The sequence below is a fragment of the Anarrhichthys ocellatus genome, unplaced genomic scaffold, assembly GCF_004355925.1.
Source record: "Anarrhichthys ocellatus isolate YVR2014 unplaced genomic scaffold, GSC_Weel_1.0 scaffold8, whole genome shotgun sequence".
NCBI classification, from domain to species: domain Eukaryota; kingdom Metazoa; phylum Chordata; class Actinopteri; order Perciformes; family Anarhichadidae; genus Anarrhichthys; species Anarrhichthys ocellatus.
In genome coordinates, this window is record NW_022280038.1 from 2,094,626 (window position 1) to 2,114,256 (window position 19,631).

General features: G+C 40.2%; 3 protein-coding genes across 4 annotated transcripts in view; 1 reads left to right on the forward strand and 2 right to left on the reverse strand.

Moving 5' to 3' along the window:
• Window positions 1–4,428, forward strand: part of LOC116384039 (FERM domain-containing protein 5-like) — a 57,021-nt gene extending 52,593 nt beyond the window's left edge. Inside the window, exon 14 of the mRNA XM_031848330.1 lies at window positions 589–4,428. Coding sequence (XP_031704190.1) covers window positions 589–1,175 — 587 coding nt within the window. The 3' untranslated portion in view covers window positions 1,176–4,428. The remainder of the gene's footprint in view (window positions 1–588) is intronic.
• Window positions 4,429–4,546: 118 nt separating this feature from the next.
• Window positions 4,547–9,069, reverse strand: wdr76 (WD repeat domain 76). 2 transcript variants are annotated; one of them, XM_031848331.1, is made up of 15 exons: window positions 8,930–9,069; window positions 8,630–8,746; window positions 8,471–8,542; window positions 8,216–8,308; window positions 8,007–8,065; window positions 7,667–7,784; window positions 7,435–7,530; window positions 7,162–7,202; window positions 6,830–6,983; window positions 6,281–6,439; window positions 6,035–6,150; window positions 5,818–5,916; window positions 5,576–5,728; window positions 5,428–5,481; window positions 4,547–5,306 (listed from the first exon to the last, which is right to left on the reverse strand). In XM_031848331.1, the coding sequence occupies exons 1-15, from the start codon at window positions 8,969–8,971 to the stop codon at window positions 5,057–5,059; spliced, it is 1,623 nt and encodes a 540-aa protein (XP_031704191.1). In that variant the 5' UTR covers window positions 8,972–9,069; the 3' UTR covers window positions 4,547–5,056. The 2 variants fall into 2 exon arrangements, with proteins under 2 accessions (XP_031704191.1, XP_031704192.1); XM_031848332.1 differs by lacking the exon at window positions 8,471–8,542.
• Window positions 9,070–12,219: 3,150 nt separating this feature from the next.
• On the reverse strand, window positions 12,220–19,625 carry LOC116384116 (pro-cathepsin H-like). The gene is made up of 12 exons (XM_031848509.1): window positions 17,442–19,625; window positions 16,462–16,493; window positions 16,217–16,322; window positions 15,992–16,062; window positions 15,797–15,901; window positions 15,206–15,292; window positions 14,647–14,702; window positions 14,466–14,547; window positions 14,309–14,377; window positions 13,901–14,007; window positions 13,076–13,204; window positions 12,220–12,979 (listed from the first exon to the last, which is right to left on the reverse strand). Exons 1-12 carry the CDS (start codon window positions 17,515–17,517, stop codon window positions 12,904–12,906), a joined length of 996 nt encoding a protein of 331 aa, XP_031704369.1. The 5' UTR covers window positions 17,518–19,625; the 3' UTR covers window positions 12,220–12,903.
• Window positions 19,626–19,631: the final 6 nt, after the last annotated feature.

The following is a 19,631-nucleotide window of genomic DNA, read 5'->3' on the forward strand; positions in this document are numbered from 1 at the left end:
TTAGGGTGATGCTGTTTCTCTGATTCCAAAACTTCATCAACTTACGGAATTATTTAATATGTTGAGTCCAACGCGATGGATATCAAAGTTTGAAGTTGACATGAACATGAGGATCGGGGGAGAGCTGAGGAACAGTTGCTCCTGTGAGTCTTTGCCGTTTATTTAATTTAGAAATAGATTACATGACAGGAGGATGGGATCAGTCTCTTGAGCATAAGTCATGGCAAGCTGACCACCTGTTGCCACAGTGTTCAACAGAGCACAGTGTACCTAAATACTCCCAGTAAGCCAGGTTAAAACTCAAAGGGACTGAGCAGATCTCTGCTTTAGGACTAATTAAACTCAAACTGAACAGAATTAACCCTGTCTTTTAATTGCTTAAAAGACAGGGTCAGGTTCTTTATAGTCACACGTTTGCATCAATAACTTGTAGACATAACAGATTACATTTCTCATGAGTCTTATGAGGTCTGAGGTATAAGAAAGTCATGTCAGAATCTTCCTTTAAATGTGAATGTGTCAACAATACCTCCCAGTTATTAAACATATCTCCCTTACAAACTGCCTTCCTCTGTGGTGTGTTTCCAGGTCTGGAGTCCCTTCGAGACAGCGCTCACTCCACGCCCGTACGCTCCGTCTCTCATGGCGATTCCTTCATGTCTTCTCGGGGCCACTTGGTCGACGGCAGCGAGGCCAGCACCTCAGCAGTCATCTCCGACGAGGCCTACAGCCCTTCAGACAGCATGCTGCCCACACCCGTGGCCGAACACGGGATGGAGAATCCCTTGGCGCGTCACTTCAACGGTGCTCCCTGCAGCATCGATGGGCAGGAGTCCGCGGCAGGCACATCGAAGGAGGGGCACGCGGCAGAGTTTTCTTCCGGCAGGAGAGCACTGCGTATGGTCAGGAGCAGGCCGTCACCACCGAGCGACGTGGAGGAGCTGAACAAATTCATCCTGAGCGTGTTGCGTCTCTTCCTGGTTACCATCGGACTGCTGTTCGCCCTGCTGCTGCTCCTCATCATGCTGACCGAGTCAGACCTGGACATTGCCTTCCTGAGAGACATCCGCAAGACACCTGAATTCCAGCAGTTCCACTTTGAATACTTCTGCCCTCTGCGGCGCTGGTTCGCCTGTAAGTTACGGTGGATGGGAGGTTTCCTCACCAGTAAGTGAAGCACAGACTGAAATACACAACACAGGAGATGCGACACATACAACAGACGATGGGAGGGTGGGAAGAGAGAAAAGGATGGCGTCCCTATTCCCATTATCAGCTCAGCTTCTCCCAGGAAGAGGTTCCTGTCCCAAGCCACGGACTGTTCCCTGCCTTTATTATGTTTGACCATCACTGCAAGGACAGGAAATCACATTTTACTTTGGAAATTCAGGTCATTTCAAGGTATTTTATTTTTACACAAAGCCACAGTGACAGGGTTTGATTCAAACACTGAAAGGGACAAGCAAGTCTGACAGACTTCACTTATTCAACCAGTTAATAGTTGCCTTTATTTTTGTATTAATTTATATGTTGCAATATTATTGTAAGACAGAATGACCTGGTGTGTTGTGGTGTGTCTTGTGTAACCTGAGAGTTTGAATTAAGTACTGACAGAAGATGGGAGGCAGTCTAGCTCGTCTAATTTTCATATTTTAAAGCCAACAACAGCATTCATGATGATAAAATGTTATTATGGTCACTGCTATGAGAGTGAAAACTGCTGCTTTGAGTTGTACAAGTGTCTGGGGGTTAGAGAAGGTGTGAAATGGAAAACTAAGCAGCACTTACTGACTGTAGATCAGTCCTGAGTCAAATAATACTTGCAAATATTATAATTGTTTTTATTCAAATTCGAGCCATAAATAGATTAGCCACGTGACACGTGACAGGAAAGAGTAGGAAAATGAATTTAGCCCTCTTTAAGATGGTTGACAACTTGCACGAATTGTCCTAATGTGGTATACAACCCAACATCTGTTAAATTGAATTGAAACGTTGCAGTAGCTATTTGACCCAAGAGTGATGTAAGTGCTGTCCTGTTAGATGGCTTGAATGATCATTTTTGAAATAAGTGTGACTTAGCTTGTTGTCACACATCCTTAGAGTGCTCACGTTACCATTTCTGTCCAGCAACTAGAGCAAAAATAAAGTTTTATCGTCCAATGACTATAAATGATGGATATTTGTGAGGCTATACGTAAGTAATGAAGGTGGTAGGTTTACTGGTTTTATAAAATAGCAGCCAAATAATTCTTATAGCTACGATCAACTTCAATGTGTAAGGAACAGCTGTCTCTTTGCCGTAGTTACTTTGACAGTAGTTGTAAAGGTGATGGGACGATGTGAGCTAGAGCTGTAGTGATAGTGAAGTGTTTGGTTAGTTCTTTGACTCCCACAGAAGGAGTTTATCTTGATGTGCAATACTGTTAATATAAAAAACAAGATCCTTTCCACTAAGGGAAATTTGACCTTAATTTTAGTGCTATATTTTCCCCACATTATACCGTTAAGAGAGCTTGATTTTAGTTCATGTTCAGTGGAGGTCATAGAACTTTGTTTAGCCCTGCTGCGTTCACATTTATGCATTTATCTGTAAAGACTGAATACATTTAAATCATGTTTCCATTTTTGTACGAACTGATTTTCTCATTTACACATTGAGATTTCCTCACAGTGGCTTTTAATGGACATGAAGCATTATTTTCTACAGTGGATGTATAGTTTTCAGCCCTGCTTACAAGAAAGCCTAAGATACGTCTCGTGTACGTCCTACAGCAGTCTTCGTCATCACACCTACCAAAGAAACCTCTGTTGTCTGATGTTTGTTAGTTTGCGTCAAAAGATGGAAACTGATAGTCTGCTCTCCTTCTCTCGCCTTATTCCGTATATGTTATTTCACAGGTTAGCCTGCAGTGCATCTTCACAGCCCAGAGCAATCAACAGCATCATTTAAAAACCATACAGTTAACAATCGGTCCTCCCAACGAGCCCACAGGTGTTTGATTGGGATATATGTAGGTGTATATGCTGTGTGTCAGTGGCAATGATCAGCAGGTATATGTCATTATATCTAAAATGTATGTATTATTTATGCAACAAGAGGAATGGTATATGATGCTGATTGGCTGAGGGGTCGAGGATATCCAGGCTCCTATAGGCAGTTTGGAAAGTTACCATAATAATATTCACACCTTTCCCAAAAAAAATCAACAGGTTGGAAGTTAATGCGAAACAGTACTTCAGTTTATCCCTGTAGAATTAAATACCTGGCTTTGAATGTTGATTTGATTTTTGTACAATGACATTTTAAGATTCAGAAATGGTAAAATATCAAGAAGTATTAATAATTCTGTGAGTTGGATGACTAAGACAGACGTATTGACCGATATATTTATATTTAACAGGAAAAAAACATTTTATTTAGTGGTTGGTTTTTAGACTTGATAAATTACTTAATATGCATTTGCTTTAATTCAGACGGTGCTCGCTGGTTTCTGATTGACTGTTAGGTGAAAGGCCAGGCGAGGCAGAAAATAAGTGATTCATGTATTATAATTTGTACTTTAAAGTCTCATTTTATGTTCATGTGTATGAAAAACTTAACATAATTTGAGCAATAAATAACAGATAATGTTATGAATAATAACCATAAACAGCAAAGGAATGTTCGTCTGTCTGCTAAACATTCAAAATGTCCCTTCAGAAGGTGAAACAGCCTGTAGATGCATGTGTGAAGGGAATGGTGCCCACTGCTCCTGACCCAACACAGCGGAAGGTAACGTCGTCATGCGAGTCACGTTTATGTGTCGCCTAATACTAGACTGCTCTTCCTTGACTCATTTGAGAGAAACAGAGTGGATGCAAGTTTTCTTGTGAAAGTACATGTAAATGAACTGAACACCTAACAGTAGACCCATTTTCACTTGACTCTGAACAGGTTCTTACCTAAATGGAAGTGCAGCAGTTTGTATTTTTAGCCAGTTTAGAACAGCAGAAGTAGCATATTCAACTGAATATTTCCTCTTGCAATGTAGTTTTTTTTGTATTGTTAAAATCTGTTTCAAATCACTTGTACTGATAAAGAGGGGTGACGGTTCCATTGACAGGCAACTCTTGTATGTGTTTTACTGAATCATGTAAACAGGAATAAGGTCTTACTGTAAGCTTCTTCCCTGTACCATGGCCCTGCACATGGAAATGTCTCTGTAAGCATGTGTTCAAACAAGACTGCTTATTTCCAATCACTGACTTAAGACTGGTGTAATTTATTTATGAATAAATTTAATCTATTCTTGACATCTGGCAGCTAGCACGTCTACAAGTTCCATCATGAATCCAGAGGAAACAAGCGTGTCCCTGCTTGGAAACGAGAGACTGTAGTCAAGGATAGCAAACACTATTCTTCTGTCACAATGATGCCATCTGAAGCTAAAGATGGTACGACCACTGCTAACACTCACACTCAAAATGTTTGGTATGAAAATGCCTTTTTATTTATTGTATTTGCTTCAGCAGCAACAAAATAAAAATAAAATAAAAAATATTTAAAAAAAACAACAAATTAATACCAATTTTTAAAAATTGGTATTAATTAAGAACAGAATTAGGAACAGAAACGTAAACAGCAAACTCAGTCAGTCAGACTTAAATAGGAGTGGCTTCGAAAGTCCAGACCTCAGTTCAGCCCGGGATGTGTGGCAGCACACCGCTGCTCGCTCACAGTCCGCTGCACCTCGACACAGTTTGAACAGTGTTACAATGTTTGGAGGAGAGTCCTCATGTGCAAAGTTAAAACAGCCCCTTCCACATACAGTAGACTCAAGACTGAACGTTTTACAATTATATTCACGGTATTGTATTTAGTCTGAGAATTCTTAAAGCAAATGGAGATCCAGAACGGACAACAAACAAGAGACGACGGTCACGACTAGCGTTGAGATATTCATCTACACTGTGCGAGTTGTTCACCATGACTGTGTCAAAAATACTTCCTCACTTGTTCTTCCTATAAATGAAGGCAACTAGGAAGCCGTGGTCACATATTTTTGTATTCATCTCAGTCGGTGAAGACATGCAGGCGCCCTGATGCATTGCCACCCAGGAGGGCGTTCCTTGTGGGGTGGAAAGCAGTGACCGACAGCGCTGAGTGAAGGTTCTCGCTGTAGGAGTGCTGGAGCCGGCCGCTTTCGTGGAACACCTGCACCGTCCAAGGGTGCGACACGCTGCCCACCACAAAGCAATCTTCCTGTTTGGGGTCCCACATCGCTGATAGTTTGGTCAGCCATTGGCCTGTGTTCATGTTGTGTCTGAAGATGAAGATTGATGAGACAGGTGGTGAGTAGGTTCAGCTGACACAAGTCTCAAACAAACACAGAAATACACAAGAACAAGACAGCACAACGTCGGTGAACACATGAGGGGATTTACCCGACGGATGTCAGCAAGGGAGCTTTCGTAGTCATTGCAGATGTGTCATATATCCTGTCAAAGGAGTTCAAGATACAATTGAGCTGGACTTGAAAAGTCAACCAGAATAAGTAAAACACAGTTATTCAAAGTGCTGAGCCGGCTTCACCTTATGTGGTGATCCATACAGGAGGTGAGGACTCTGTTGCCTGTGCGAGGAGAGAAATAAGCGCTGGATATGCTTAAAGAGTGTCCGTGCAGCTCCGAGACTGCCTGGCTTTTAGTCTTCTTCAGATATCTGCTGTCGTAAATATTCACTACCCTGCAGACAACATCAAAACATTCCTTTAGTTCGTTTAAAAAAAGACGGATCTTTCTGCAAAAGTATATTAAATCAACAGTCAGACATACTTGCTTTCTGCAACAGCAAAGTAGTGCTTCTGTAGCGGGTGGACGCTAACACAACGCAGGGTCTTGGCGTCCAATAAGTGGAGGGACTCGTGGGTGTTTCTAAAGAGAAATAAAACACCTGTGCAGCATGTTTATGAACACATCATTCATTGACGAGAGAGTTCAAACTGTTCTTCTCCAACACAGTGGAAAGAGACCAAGAGCTATTATTCATTACCCTGGGGTCCGCCGATCCACAATGGCAACTTTTCCAAACCAGTTCCCCACTACTAGTGTCAGACAGTCATGGGACATGAAGTCAAACGTTTTCAGGCCTTCCTTAATGTCGTACACCTAGAACAATGCACAAACAAATTGGCGTTAACTGATTGAGGTAGTACCAAGGTTTTAAGCTCTTGGAATGTTTGCGTGTAGGCAGTTAAGCTTACAACCTTCACAATAGGTGAAACTAAAGCTATCTCACATCACTAAAGACGGCCTTCTCTACATCCATGCAGCGTAGAGATCCGTCGTAGCTGAGGCTCAGCAGCTGGGTGGGATGAGCTCTGGAGAACGCCATGCAGCTAACTGGACGGGTGTGGGGCTCGAAGAGCAGCACGCCATCAACCCCCCAATCACCACCCTGAGGGAAAATACAAATAAAAATAAACCCGAGAGCGTTTTCTTCTTGTAGATTTCATATGATGTGAAAGAGATGTGCCTTTTAAAAAGGGCACTTATGTGTCCACTGACGGATGCTTTGCTTCCAGGAATCACTACTGAATATTAGCCTCACATTTACAGTAGTCCAACTGACCGTTCCTTTTAAAAATGTGAAAATAAAACAAAGTTATTTTCAGGTACCTCTGCTGTTGTTTACTAATGTAATAACTAGGATTTTCCCAGCTGATCTAGTGCATCAAGTCCTGTTGCTTTGAGCAAGTTTTGGAGCCCACAGCGCCCTCCAGTGGTCACATACCAATTTGTAACAGCACTAAGATCAGTGAAAAGAAGAAAAAAAACAAAAACGCACCAACTTCCAGAGTCCAACTTTCCCCAGCTTGTCTCCTGCGGCCATCAACAGGCTGTTGGTACATTGGTGGAAGGCAGCAGAGAAGATGCGGCCCTTCACCACTTTGGCCACTCTGTCCTCAGTTATCCTCATGTTCTTCAGGGCGGAGCGGTACCTGCGTAAAGACAGCAGGGAAGGTTTTAGTCCGCCTGTTGAACATTTTCAACTGTTTGCAAAAATGTGACGATGAATGCAAGGACCAAAGGGAGACTAATGTGCCGTAAGAGATGGAGTCGTCACTTCTTAAGAAGCGATAAGCTGAAAGAATCAGAGTCAAAACTTAAAAATCTTACTCTTTCAGATCAAGCTCCATTTTTCTTTCTTCTGTTGTACCCTTTGAAAAGAAAAGCAATTTTAATAAACAATAAGCAAACATAAATGATCACCCTGTAAAGATGTAAGACAACCTTTTTCAACATTATACATCTCCAAATTATTTTTGGCTTGAAATGTTATTGTGTTCTTGGAGCACAACAGTCAACAGCTAAACATTCATTTACGGTTCTGGGAGAAAATCAAAGAAAAGACGACACATTGCAATAGCCAAGGAAGGTGATGAGTGCTACCTCGGAGCAGAGCTCAAGAAGCTGTAATGGCAGCTTGCTTCCCTCTTCCATGTTGACTGGATCCATGGCCAGAGGACCAAGAGGTTTCTTTAATGACTTCAAAGCAAGTAAAACAACTCAAGTGAGAAACAGGAAATAAAGAAGAAAAAAATAAATAAATGCTAGAGAGACAGAGAGCACTAGAGTGGCATAAAGTGAGGCAAGATATACATTATTATTTATATGCAGCTACCTCCTGCATGCTCAGCCCCCCCCTGGGTTCAGGAGCAAGTGTGGAGGTCTTTGATTCTATATTTTGGAGACGAAGGGATTTGCGAGCTGGCAGCGCTTCATTTACAGCAGCCTTTGACCTGCCGCCGCAGACAAGAGCATCGAAGTTACATGAAGAAGACGCTGGTCGGTTGGACTTTTAAAAGCTTAAACTTACAGCTAAAACTAAAAAATGGACGGTCTAAAAGTGATGTCTACACGCAACTTCTTTGTCTGACTAACAGTGAAAAAAACCTATGTAATCAGTTATCACACCAGATGTCAATTACTAAGACGCTCAGTACTGATTAAGAGCTCAGTACCTCATGAGACCCCTCTGCGATGGCTTTGGTCGTGTCAACTGCTTCAACTCCTCTGTTGCCTTTTGAGAAGAAAAACAATTAATACTAATCCTACCTGTTCAGAGAAAGTAAGACGAATCACAAGATGGCCGTGGTGAAATGAGTGCACTCGTACACTGTGCAAAAATAACGACAATAACTGAACCTTGTAACTCCGCCCCTTTACCTACCTGTAATAAATTGATAGAGGACAGAAAAACTTGATTCTGTCTGATGTTCTCCAGACGCTCCAGTTCATATGATGAATATACGCCATATCCCTTCTGTGTGGAACAAAGATACAGCACTGACATTCAGGAGAAACAGGCAACAACCAGCCATGGAGGAGTTGAGAATAAACGTGTTCATTTGACACATTTTTGTACACGCTTCAACAATCCACAGACATGTAGTGAGACATGGACACTGTCCATGCGTGTTCATACATCACTATCGCCAACATCCTGTCTGTCATTCTGGCTGGGTTGGTCATTGTGTGTTGTTGTTGTTGTTCTCCTCTTTCAACAAAATATTGACAGGCATTTTAGAAATAAAAAAAAAAACACATACATAGTTTGTATTATGCACTTCTTTAGTTCTCTTACCCTCTTCTGTTTGTGTGTTTTAACGTGAGCTGTTTCCGGTGAGTACTGGAGGCGTTTAGGGGGCAGGGCGCTTCTTGCAGACCGTCGGACTCCCTCGAGAGGCACGGGGGGCATTTTCTACAAGGTGTGCATTATGAAAATGTAACTAAAATGCATCATTGAACTTTTCCACAGAAGCACAAGTTCTCACGAAACTCGCAACACGCTTAACGTGAGACCTAAAAGCATAGCCTCGCAGAACGTACGTGCCTCAGTTGAAATAACGTTAATTAAACCAGATTAAGAACTTCCAAAACTCACCAATAAACGTAACTCCACAACAGCTTTGCGTTTTGTCTCCATATTTGTGCACTTATAACAGTACGTATGAACTATTCCTTCAATAGAACTGCAAGAAGGTTGATAAATGCTCACTTCTGAGGCTGTTTGTTGCCTAATAATTAGGCTCGTTCGATTTAAGCCAGGCGTGCGCAGAATCGATCACCGGCGATCGGCGCACAATGCATGCTGGGTAGATTTGCGTCCGACTTGCTCTGACGTCATGAAAACGTGCGTAACGATGACCTCACGTGAGCGAGGCGGCCGCAGATTTTAGAGCCAGGCTATGCAGAATTGCTCTCCACCGACTGCATGACCCCAGGGCATGATGGGAAACTTCTTGCTGTCTTCGGATCAAAGAGCTGATTGGCTCTTAGATGTTCTTTAGTGGGAAAGGTGGGCGATCGTGGCTCACTGGGTTAAGAGGTTTGTCTGGTGACCACAAGGTTGTTCGTTCGAACCATGGCCTTTGACGTGTCGCATGTCAAAGACAGCCCACTGCTCCCCATATATAGGGATGGGTCAAATGCAGAGACAAATTTATCCTTAATTAACAGGATAAATATAGTATAAAAAAATTTAAATCCTAATTTTCTGTCTAATTGTAATACTTAACGCTAGATTGTTGGCTATTAGTCTCATTTTGTGCAATAACAATAATAATATATAAGGTTATTTATTTAGCATCTGTAAATAAAGATATTTATTGAGAAAGCCTACATCCTACTTGATGTCAACATGTTTTCAGTCAGAGCACTGAATGTGTCCATCGATTAATGACTGTGAAGCATCACAACACGTATTAAAAGAAAAGCACAATTGTCACTGATGGAAACTTGCAGCGTTGCTTTTCCTCCGTGTGTAGCCTGTTTATGTAGCTGTGATGTTTGGACTGTGGTTCAGTTTTTAAATTTCTTAAGTTTACGGTTGTATGATTTAGAAATGACGCTATCTTTACATATATTTATTTATATAAATGTTTAAATAAATATGACATCCAAAAACTAAAATATGCCCAATCTTATATCTTCAATTATAATAATAACATAGTTAAATATATGAAAAGACATCCAAACATAAAGACCAGAAATTTTAGGGTTAAGTGTCTTGCTCAAGGACACATCGGCATGCTCCTAGCGGATCCAGGGATCGAACCGCCGCTCCTCTGATTGAAGGACGGCCCTGCACTCCACTTAGCCACAGTCACCCAAGGTCAGTTCTAGACTATGGCTGTGTGGCTTATAGGACGGAGTCTAAAACTTTGCTGGGAAAACTGGATGTAATACAAGCGTCAAGAATATGTAGTGGGGTCTTTAAAACAACATCTGTGCCGGCATTGCAGGTAGAAATGGGGGAAATGCCGTTGGAGTTGAGAAGAATACAGATAATGACGACATATTGGGTCAGTTTACAAGGACATAACAACCATCCAACAATAAGTGCAATTGAGCCATGCTGGGAACATGACAACAGGCCAACAAAGAGCTCTGGTTGGGTTGTTAAGAAGAAGGCTAGTGAATTAGGTTATAGGAGTTATTTTCCAGCTGTGGTTAGCTGTTCCTCTTTGGTTACAGCCACAGCCAGAAATTGATCTTGGCCTCCTTGAACTGATGAGAGATGAACATGGGGGAAACTGTAAGATCTTCAAGTCATACATCAGTTACCACAATTAAATACAGATTTATGGATCTAAAGACCCTGAAACTGGTAGAACAGCAGCAGCAGCAGTAATCCCAGAATTCCATTTGGAGTGTAGGAAGAGACTCAGTGATGATGTATCTGTGTTTGCATGTGAGATGATGGCCATACAGTTATTGCGTTACAGTGGGTAGAGGACGTCAGGCCACAGAGAGTGGTGATTGCATCAGACTCATGTGCAGTGCTAACGAGTTTGACATGTTGCCACTCCAGAAGCAGAGAGGATTTACTGTTTGAAATTCTACAATCATTTTTAAGAATCCATCAAATGCGGATAGCGGTTCATTTAGTGTGGGTCCATGTTGGAGTCGATGGCAATGAGAAGGCGGATAAAGCAGCAAAAAGGGCTTTGAAGAGTGGGAGAAATAACGTTAATGTAAATATAAGTAAGTCAGAAGCTAAAGTGGTGATTAAGGGACAAATCAAAAAGATATGTCAGAATGAATGTAATAAAGGGAGTAAAGGAAGATATCTGTTCCCTTTATGTTATTAGAAAGCATAATAATGGAAAGTGTAAATTTTGTGGAGAAGAAGAAACCGTGGACCATGTTTTATTGTCCTGTCAGAGGTACGAGTCAGCGAGAGAAGTTTTGAAAAAAGGTCGAAGAGAGATTGGAGAGGAAAATATCATTAATGTACTAAAGAAAAGCTTTAGTGACAAATGTTGGAAACTTTTTCTGGAATATTTAGAGTCAATAACACTAATGAATAGAATTTGAGAAAGAAATGTATTATTATTTATTTTTTCTATATGTATATATATATATATATATATATATATATATATATATATATATATATATATATGTATATATATACATATCTTTATTCATTTACACACATATGTATATGTATGTGTGTATATATGTATATGTATTTCTTTTCGTTCGGTTGTCGTATTGGAGTCCTTAGTCCACACTCCAGATTAGTGGGAGGCGGTAATGCACCCGAAAGCTGTTTGCCAACCGCAAAAAAAGCAAAAGAAAGAAGAAGAAGCAGGCGGCTGAAAACGGTCCGACTTGAACGCAGTTTTTTTGTCAACGCCCCTTTCTACGTCCGCCTGCTCTCGTCTGCTTTCCAGGCGAGGCGCAGCTCAACTCGAACAAGCCTATTGTTTTGTGACTGGCCCCGCCCCTCTGTGTTGTGAAACAGAATGTCAGCAGCTCATTGGTTGTCTCCACATGTCACCAGAATAAAAGGGGCTGTTCTCTTCGGCTGACAGCCAATGAAAACAGCCTTACACTTTGATTGACATCTCATCTCTGGCTTCCGGCTTCAGCTTCCACAGAAGAAGACATAATGTCGCCACCTTTTGGCAGATGTTGGCAATAGCAGGCTGGAACATGATATAACGTCGCTAATATTGATAATTCTGTTTTTTAATGCATGAAAGCAGCCCCAATAGTAACGTTGAAACATTTAACAATTGATTGACTCACAATGCCAGATTTTTCAGAAAGTTAAAATAGAAAATAGTCCTCAGTTGACAAAAACACCCCCACACACACAGGGAAAGATGTAATCAGTAATACAGGCAATAATATAATAAAAGACCCATAAGCATAACCGGGAGGATTGTTTATTAACAAAACATGTAGAAATGGAAACAGGCAATTCTTTCACATCTGAGCGGACTCCTTAATGTGCCTTTTGTGCGTGACCATCTCTAAAGTATGTTAATCGGGTTAAAGAAGATAGAGAACTGTGGAGGTCAAGGAAGCAGCTTGTCCTTGTCTTTGAAGACGTTCAGAGATTTTTACACACATGATTTTGTCTTTACGGAGTCATAGAGAAGCCTCTCACTGAAAAATCAAGTCAATGCCCATGGAAGATCTGTCATAACATGATATCATTGATCTACTGGGATGTTTATTGCTCAGCGTGACACTGTGCATGTCACATAACTGATTATATGAAGTGTTGGAGAGGTGGCCTGCATGGTACAAGCGTCAGTACAGGCAAACTTTATACGATTAAATACATTTTCTTTGTGTAGTCATTAACGACACATTAGGAAACACAAGACACAAAGATAATAGATAAAAACTTCCAACCTTAAAACAATGAGAAGCAAATGCAACACAGGAAAGTTGACAGTGTGACACAAAAGTTTATAGTTTAATAATCTCGAGAAATCAAACTTCTACATAAAACACTTCAGGGAGCATGAAAGCACTGACTTTCCATTACTCCATGTATGTTGTCTCTTACATTTTCCTGAGTCTTATCACTCCTCCACTTAGTTGCCATTTTAATCCTCAAACTAAAGGTAGAGGGTAGGAAGCACATGCAGCCAGTCCGCACATGTTTTTTCCTTGCTCGATCAAAAAATATCTGTTGGAATAAAGAAAGAAAGGTGCCCGTGATCACTAGAAGCTGTAACAAGTCATCACACTGAAACACACACAGACAGACACAGACTATATTTACCCGTCCATTCCCCAGTTGGTGCCCCAAGAGTTCTTCACAATCCAATACGGCGTGCCGTTCTCTTCAGCACCGTAACCCACAGCCAACACCGCATGATTCACCATGTCTGCTGTCTTCTTACACTGGGTGCTAAACAGACAACACTGATGCTTTTAGATCAATGGAGTACATGTCTTTTGTAGGGTGACTGGGCTGCATCCTGCCTATGGAAAGATGCGTTTTGTAGCTGTTTCCTCTTCACAGGCTAATATTAGCACTGTTATGATAGAGAGGACAGAAAGTTGAGTGAAGTGAATCACAAGCACTCATGAATGTAGACACCGTAACAAATGAGCCATCAGATCTTCACAGTGGTCTACTTATGAATAGCTCTGTATTAAAGACGGACATGTTGCAGGTCAGCAGGCAGTACCCTGTGTGATGAAAAGAGTATTTTGTTTCTGGTCACTACACTGGTCTGACACCAATGTTGAAGCAAACAGGGAGGCAAAGTGGTAAAACAGCACAATATCTAACAAAAGTCTGAAATATATGTTACGCTCTGATGTAGGCACGAGCAGATTTCTGTCACATCATGCCAACAGCCATCAACTAAGATTTTGTGGATTTCACTGGTTGCCTTGTTAGTTCCATAATCCTCTTTCATGATTAAATAACTTGTAATGCTGGTGGATTGCAAGACAAAAATCCAATTATTGTATTATAAATATTTCCATAGTGCAACGGGGACAGAAACAACATGGCCACACACAGTCCTTTGAATATTCCTGACCACACGTTGTTTCTGAACAACAGTAAACACGTGTTGACTTGTCCTCAGCTCACCTGGTGTAAACACCTTCTTTGTAGTGCTTAAATTCAGCCGTGACTTCAAAGGCAAAGGACACAGGGTTGAGCCGGGCCACAGCATCAACCATGGCCTTTTCATCATACTGTGGATGGACGAACACACAGACATTTTAATACAAAAGTGAACAGCAAAATGCAGTAAACGTTAATATAGTGTGAGTAAATTGTTGCTGATCCAGTATATCAGACTGTCACTGTAAGAATTCACAACAATGGCACAAAGTCACATTATAAGAAACTATCTTGTCTATTTGTCCACCAAAATAGTTGCTTTTGTCTTTTCCTCTTGTCAGGTCACCAACAAAGACATAGTTAACTGTACCTGATTTGTGACTTTGTGACCAAGCACAATGTAACTCCGCATGTGTACACTTGTTCACTCACACTTGTTATGTTGACAACATCCAGGACAAAAGCAGCTGCAAGGGCAGGCTCAAAATTGCAAGTGTCATCCTAAAAGAGGAAAGAGAAAAAATGATTACATTGTAAAATGATTTTACATCAAAAAATACAATGAGACATTACAACAGAAAAGTCGTACATGTCCTTTGTAGGGATAGTCCTCCTCTGTCATGAGGCCGTTATTGTATTTGATGTACTCAAATGCCTGGCTGGGGAGGCCACTGAAACAAACCAGGTGGTGTTTAATTGGTTGAAGCCAAATACACATATTCTTCTTATTACTATAACTTATAATGTTGTCAAAAAAACATATTACTTACCCCATGCATCCATAATTGTTGAAGTCTTTAGCACAATCTATCAGCTGCTGCTCAGACTGGTAAAGAAAGCAAACTGCGTTATGCTTTTATACAAAGCAATAATTCTGTACTACTACTACTACTTCTACTACTACTTCTACTTCTACTACTACTACTACTWCTACTACTACTTCTACTTCTACTACTACTACTACTACTACTTCTACTACTACTACTACTACTACTACTACTTCTACTACTACTACTACTTCTACTACTACTTCTACTTCTACTACTACTACTACTACTACTTCTACTTCTACTACTACTACTACTACTACTTCTACTTCTACTACTTCTACTTCTACTACTACTACTWCTACTACTACTACTACTACTACTTCTACTACTACTACTACTACTACTTCTACTACTACTATCTCTAATCACCAACGAAGACAAACCGCAGATCAAACTGTGAAACAGAGATTTCTTCTGCGAGTACATCTGCTAAATTATCCTTGTGGGAACATGCCTCATTTGAAATCTATTAGATAGTAATGAATAATAGAAAACCCACCAGAGATATTAGCTTCCCAGTAGCAATAGCATTCACTGACTCCAAACAGCCAGTAGTAGAGAAGGTCCAACAGCTTCCACAGTGACCCTGAAGACGCAAACACGTTATAACTCAAAGAACTTGTAATTGACTTATGTTAAAAAGGTACTCCACTCATTTTTTTGCATGAAGGTCAATGGCTTGTGAAAACAGAATAATGTCTTCTGTGTCTCTGGCGGAGCTTTGTAAAGTCTGCGGTCTTTGTCACTTTATTATGCTCATTTAATCTGAAATTAGTCAAGCTACATAAATAAAGATTGTCACTAAATGTTGGATTATAGTAACCACTGTGCTTGTAAATGAAATATTTGTTGCTTTTACCTTTTCAGTGCTCACATGTAACTCAAAGCAGCTGAATACAGCCGTTATGATGGCTACTGATGAGGTTTTGCTTGATAAAAAAAACTGTCAACTGAGGTACAAGCCTTCGGTGATGTGCTGCAACCATCGGTGTCATTTTCCACTATGAATTAGCCCAAATTCTTGTCATTCTGATTCTCCTTCTAGATAGCGGTGTTAATTGATTGGCGGTTCAGCACCATATCTGGATACCTGGTTCTTCACGGGAGTCACAATGTTGCCCTTCGTCCTCCAGTCTACGGACTCGGGATAAGGACCAGCCCAGCTGACATGACCCCCTTTAGTAGCTGAGCAGTTCTATAAAAGACCAGAACCAGAAGATTGTGATCAAAAGAGTTATTTGTGTAAAATCACCAGCCGCATAGTGTGTTGTAAAATGTGTCATACCTGAGGCGCTGTCAAAAGAAAAGATTTCCTGAATTCCTCAAATGTCATGTCTGAGAACTGATTCAAGCCCACTAGAGTTAAAGATGAAAAACATTGTGAGGACATGCATGTGTTTCATAACATTGTAAAATATTACACCTTTCAACAGAGAGTTGACAGTGCACCCTCTGTGGTAATAATCTATATATTACATGTTATGAGACAGGGTGAGGAGCTCTACTGTACTTGTGAACGAGTGATTCCCAGCATTATGATTATCTATTTCCCTCTTATTCTCAGTGAATGAGCGGAGCCGGTGGTAATACTCCTCGGTGTCATAAACGTTGTTGTACTGCAGTCAAAAAGAGAAGTGTAACAGCACATCGAAAAGAAAGAGTTTTTAAAAAGTTTTTACTGAAGCAATCAAAATCAAACCATTCATAAGGCTGTGAAGTATATATTATAACTTTGTTATTATGTAGGCTACATACCTGTGACATCCACTGTTTGAATTGATATTCCTCTGATAGGACACAGAAAGAAGCCTTCTGTTAATAAAACTAATAATAAACATTTCAAACTTTCAAGTTTAATCTTGAAGTCATTAATGGGGGCAATGTCGTACTTTCACTCACACTTTTTAAGTACATGTGCTTGACTTCATGGTACTAGTAGGCCAACTCCACCACTTTTCAGGGGGAATTTTAAATTTTCACTCCACTGCATTTATCTGGCAGCTGCAGTTACTTTACAGATGAAGAATTTACATGCAAAACTAATATAATATAATATAATGCACGGCACAAACAGTAGCCTTTATTAAATAGTTCAAATTAGCTTAACATAGACAGTAAGTACAACAGTAAAATGATACTTGCACATTAATGCACCATTAGCCTAATAATAATCCTATAATAGACTATATTAAAGCGTATATTAAAAGTGACATTTCTAATAGGCTACAGGACGTTTACTCGTAGTCTAATGGGATGTTATTATATTGCAGAATTGAATCAGAATGAGATTCATTTGCAAAGTGCGTGTGGCCATACAAGGAATTTGACAATATTTTTTTTACAGTATTTACACATAAATAAAATAACATAACAGCAAGAACAAGGCTGGACAAATAAAGGTAAATGCTAGGCAGGACTGTTATGTACACAAGTAGGAACAAAATATTACATATGTGTGATTACATAAATATGATGTAAATATATATATAAAACAATAACCAACAAGGTGTAATGTTTCGTACAGTAAAGGAGCAGCTGAATACTTATTCCACCATTGTTCATGACAGATAAACTATATTGTTTTTAGCCTAGAAATTAATATTCTGTCTGTTAACACTTGTTTTCAATTAGTTTCAACGAGATATTAGGCTACTGTAAGCGACAGCGACTTACATTTTGCAAACTAAAATGAAGGAATAACAAACAACCGTTAAAGTCCATGAGTGTTTCCTTACCTTCGGGTAAAGTTAACGGTGTTAAATGGACTAAACTAAAAACGGTGGCGATGAACCACAAAACACCGAGCGCCATACTTTCACCGTGTCGACCCCCAACAAGCTGTGAGAGCGTCACATGAGCCGGCTGCTTTTTAAAGTAACACCCCCTTTCCTTTGTCCCCCCCTCTTTGTCTTCCCCAGTAAAGCTACAACCACCAAGTGTCTGTGCTCATGCAGCTAGCTCAGTTTACAGTGTAAAACAAACGTGGCACCCTTGAAGACACTTCTCCCCCTGAGAAAGAATAGATTTATTAACAAGAGGTAATCAGGAAAGAATACACTTTTATACAAAACTGGAAATACTACTCAAGCTGTTGAAATAGACTGAAAGATAATTCTCATACCACTGGGTATTGCTCACTGCAAACATTTGATGTGCCTGTTAGAGGGTAAAGATTCATGTGCAAGGGTGGGGTTTAAATACAGTACACATATCGTTCTAGATATAGATTTGATTTGAACACGTGAAAGTGGTACATGCCTGCCACTTAAGCTATAGGTGTTTTTCTATACAAAGCCTGTAAAAAATACCTATAAATATTCCAAGAATAAGCACAATATTACTACTGTATAGTTCCTGCTAACACGTTGGAATAGACAGGATACAGAATGTGTTACACTTATAAGTTGTCTTCAACATTTGCTTTAAAGTATCATACACAGAAAAGTTATTACAGAGTTGAACGATCATAAGGATAACACATTTCGAGGGATATGTTTTTAACACATTGCACATTAGGAAATGCATCAGACTGCCTGTACACAATATTGTACACAGCAAATATGTCTGCTTCATTGGCAAATTGTAGAACAAAATAGTTTACATACTTTTGTATATAATCCATTTCATGATTAAGGCAAAACCATAATGCACTGGCCAAAGAGGATTAACCATAAAAACTATGCTCTTGCTGTCTGAGTGAAGCTGGAAATTTAACTTCCTGAAGTGGCTCAATATTGGTTACGTCTGCTACATACACTGCCCTGTGCTTATACTGTATATACATCATGTTGCCCACCAGGGGAATAAGGTGATTATAAGCAAAGCATAAAAACCCATCTCTCCAAACAGAAAACATGTGTTCCAGCTTAATAAGAAATCAGCAGGTATTCTTGTTTTAGTTCGTCTCCTAACACTTCCAGAACTCTAATCTTTGTCATTCAGCGGCTACATAAAACATCAGAGCACATGATTCAACTTTAGCCACCACAGCAGTCCCACTTTTCACTCCCTTTATTCGTCTGAGAAGAAAAGTTTTCGAAAGTGTCCCCATTTTTGATAGCTGGTCGGCATCTTTTCTGCAATAGCCATTCCACATACATTCAATAATTAGTATTTTTCTGTTAGTGGCGGAGTCTGCCATTCTCGCTCTGTATCCAAATCAACCAGGACTGACATTTTAAGGATTACACCACTTTGAAATACATGCAGCCAGTGGATTAACATATGTTTGTATTACTTTTAAATCTACACTTGAGGACAAATAGGCTGAAGAAATAGATGTTGTAATCAGGCAGAATGTGTTTATGGGGACATGTTTAGAGACGGCTGCACTTTTTCTTGCTGTTCTTTCTTCAACTTTTACATCAAAGCAGAAAAGTGGGAGTTGATCATCATGTGTCAAATGTGACCACCTTTTCTCATGAATGAGAGCCTTTTTCCATACTGCACATTCCCAATAGAATATGACTAAATATCTTCTCTATATACTCTCTCATCTGTTTGCTCTGTGGTTGAAAATAAATGTATCATAAAATGGTTATTTAAGACGAGAAAAAACATATAAATACTCTGTAACTATATAAATAAAACCTCTCTGGGCTTCTACTCAGTCTCTAATAACGATTATACACTAACGAGTCCATTGGGGAGCACATACTAGAAGGGCACGGCCTACTGTATCTAATACAAATAATAGTTTATGTACACTATGATATATTGTTTTTATACACTCCTCTACACTGGCTGACTGGCTGCATCGCCCTCTGGTATGGCAGTTGCACCGCCCTCCACAGTAAAGCAAATACAGAGGGAGGTGAAAACTGCTCAGCACATCACCAGGACGGAGCTGCCATCCACGGAGGACCTCTCCACCCAGCAGTGCAGGAAGAAGGCCAACAGGATTATCAGGGACCACTTTACCTTTG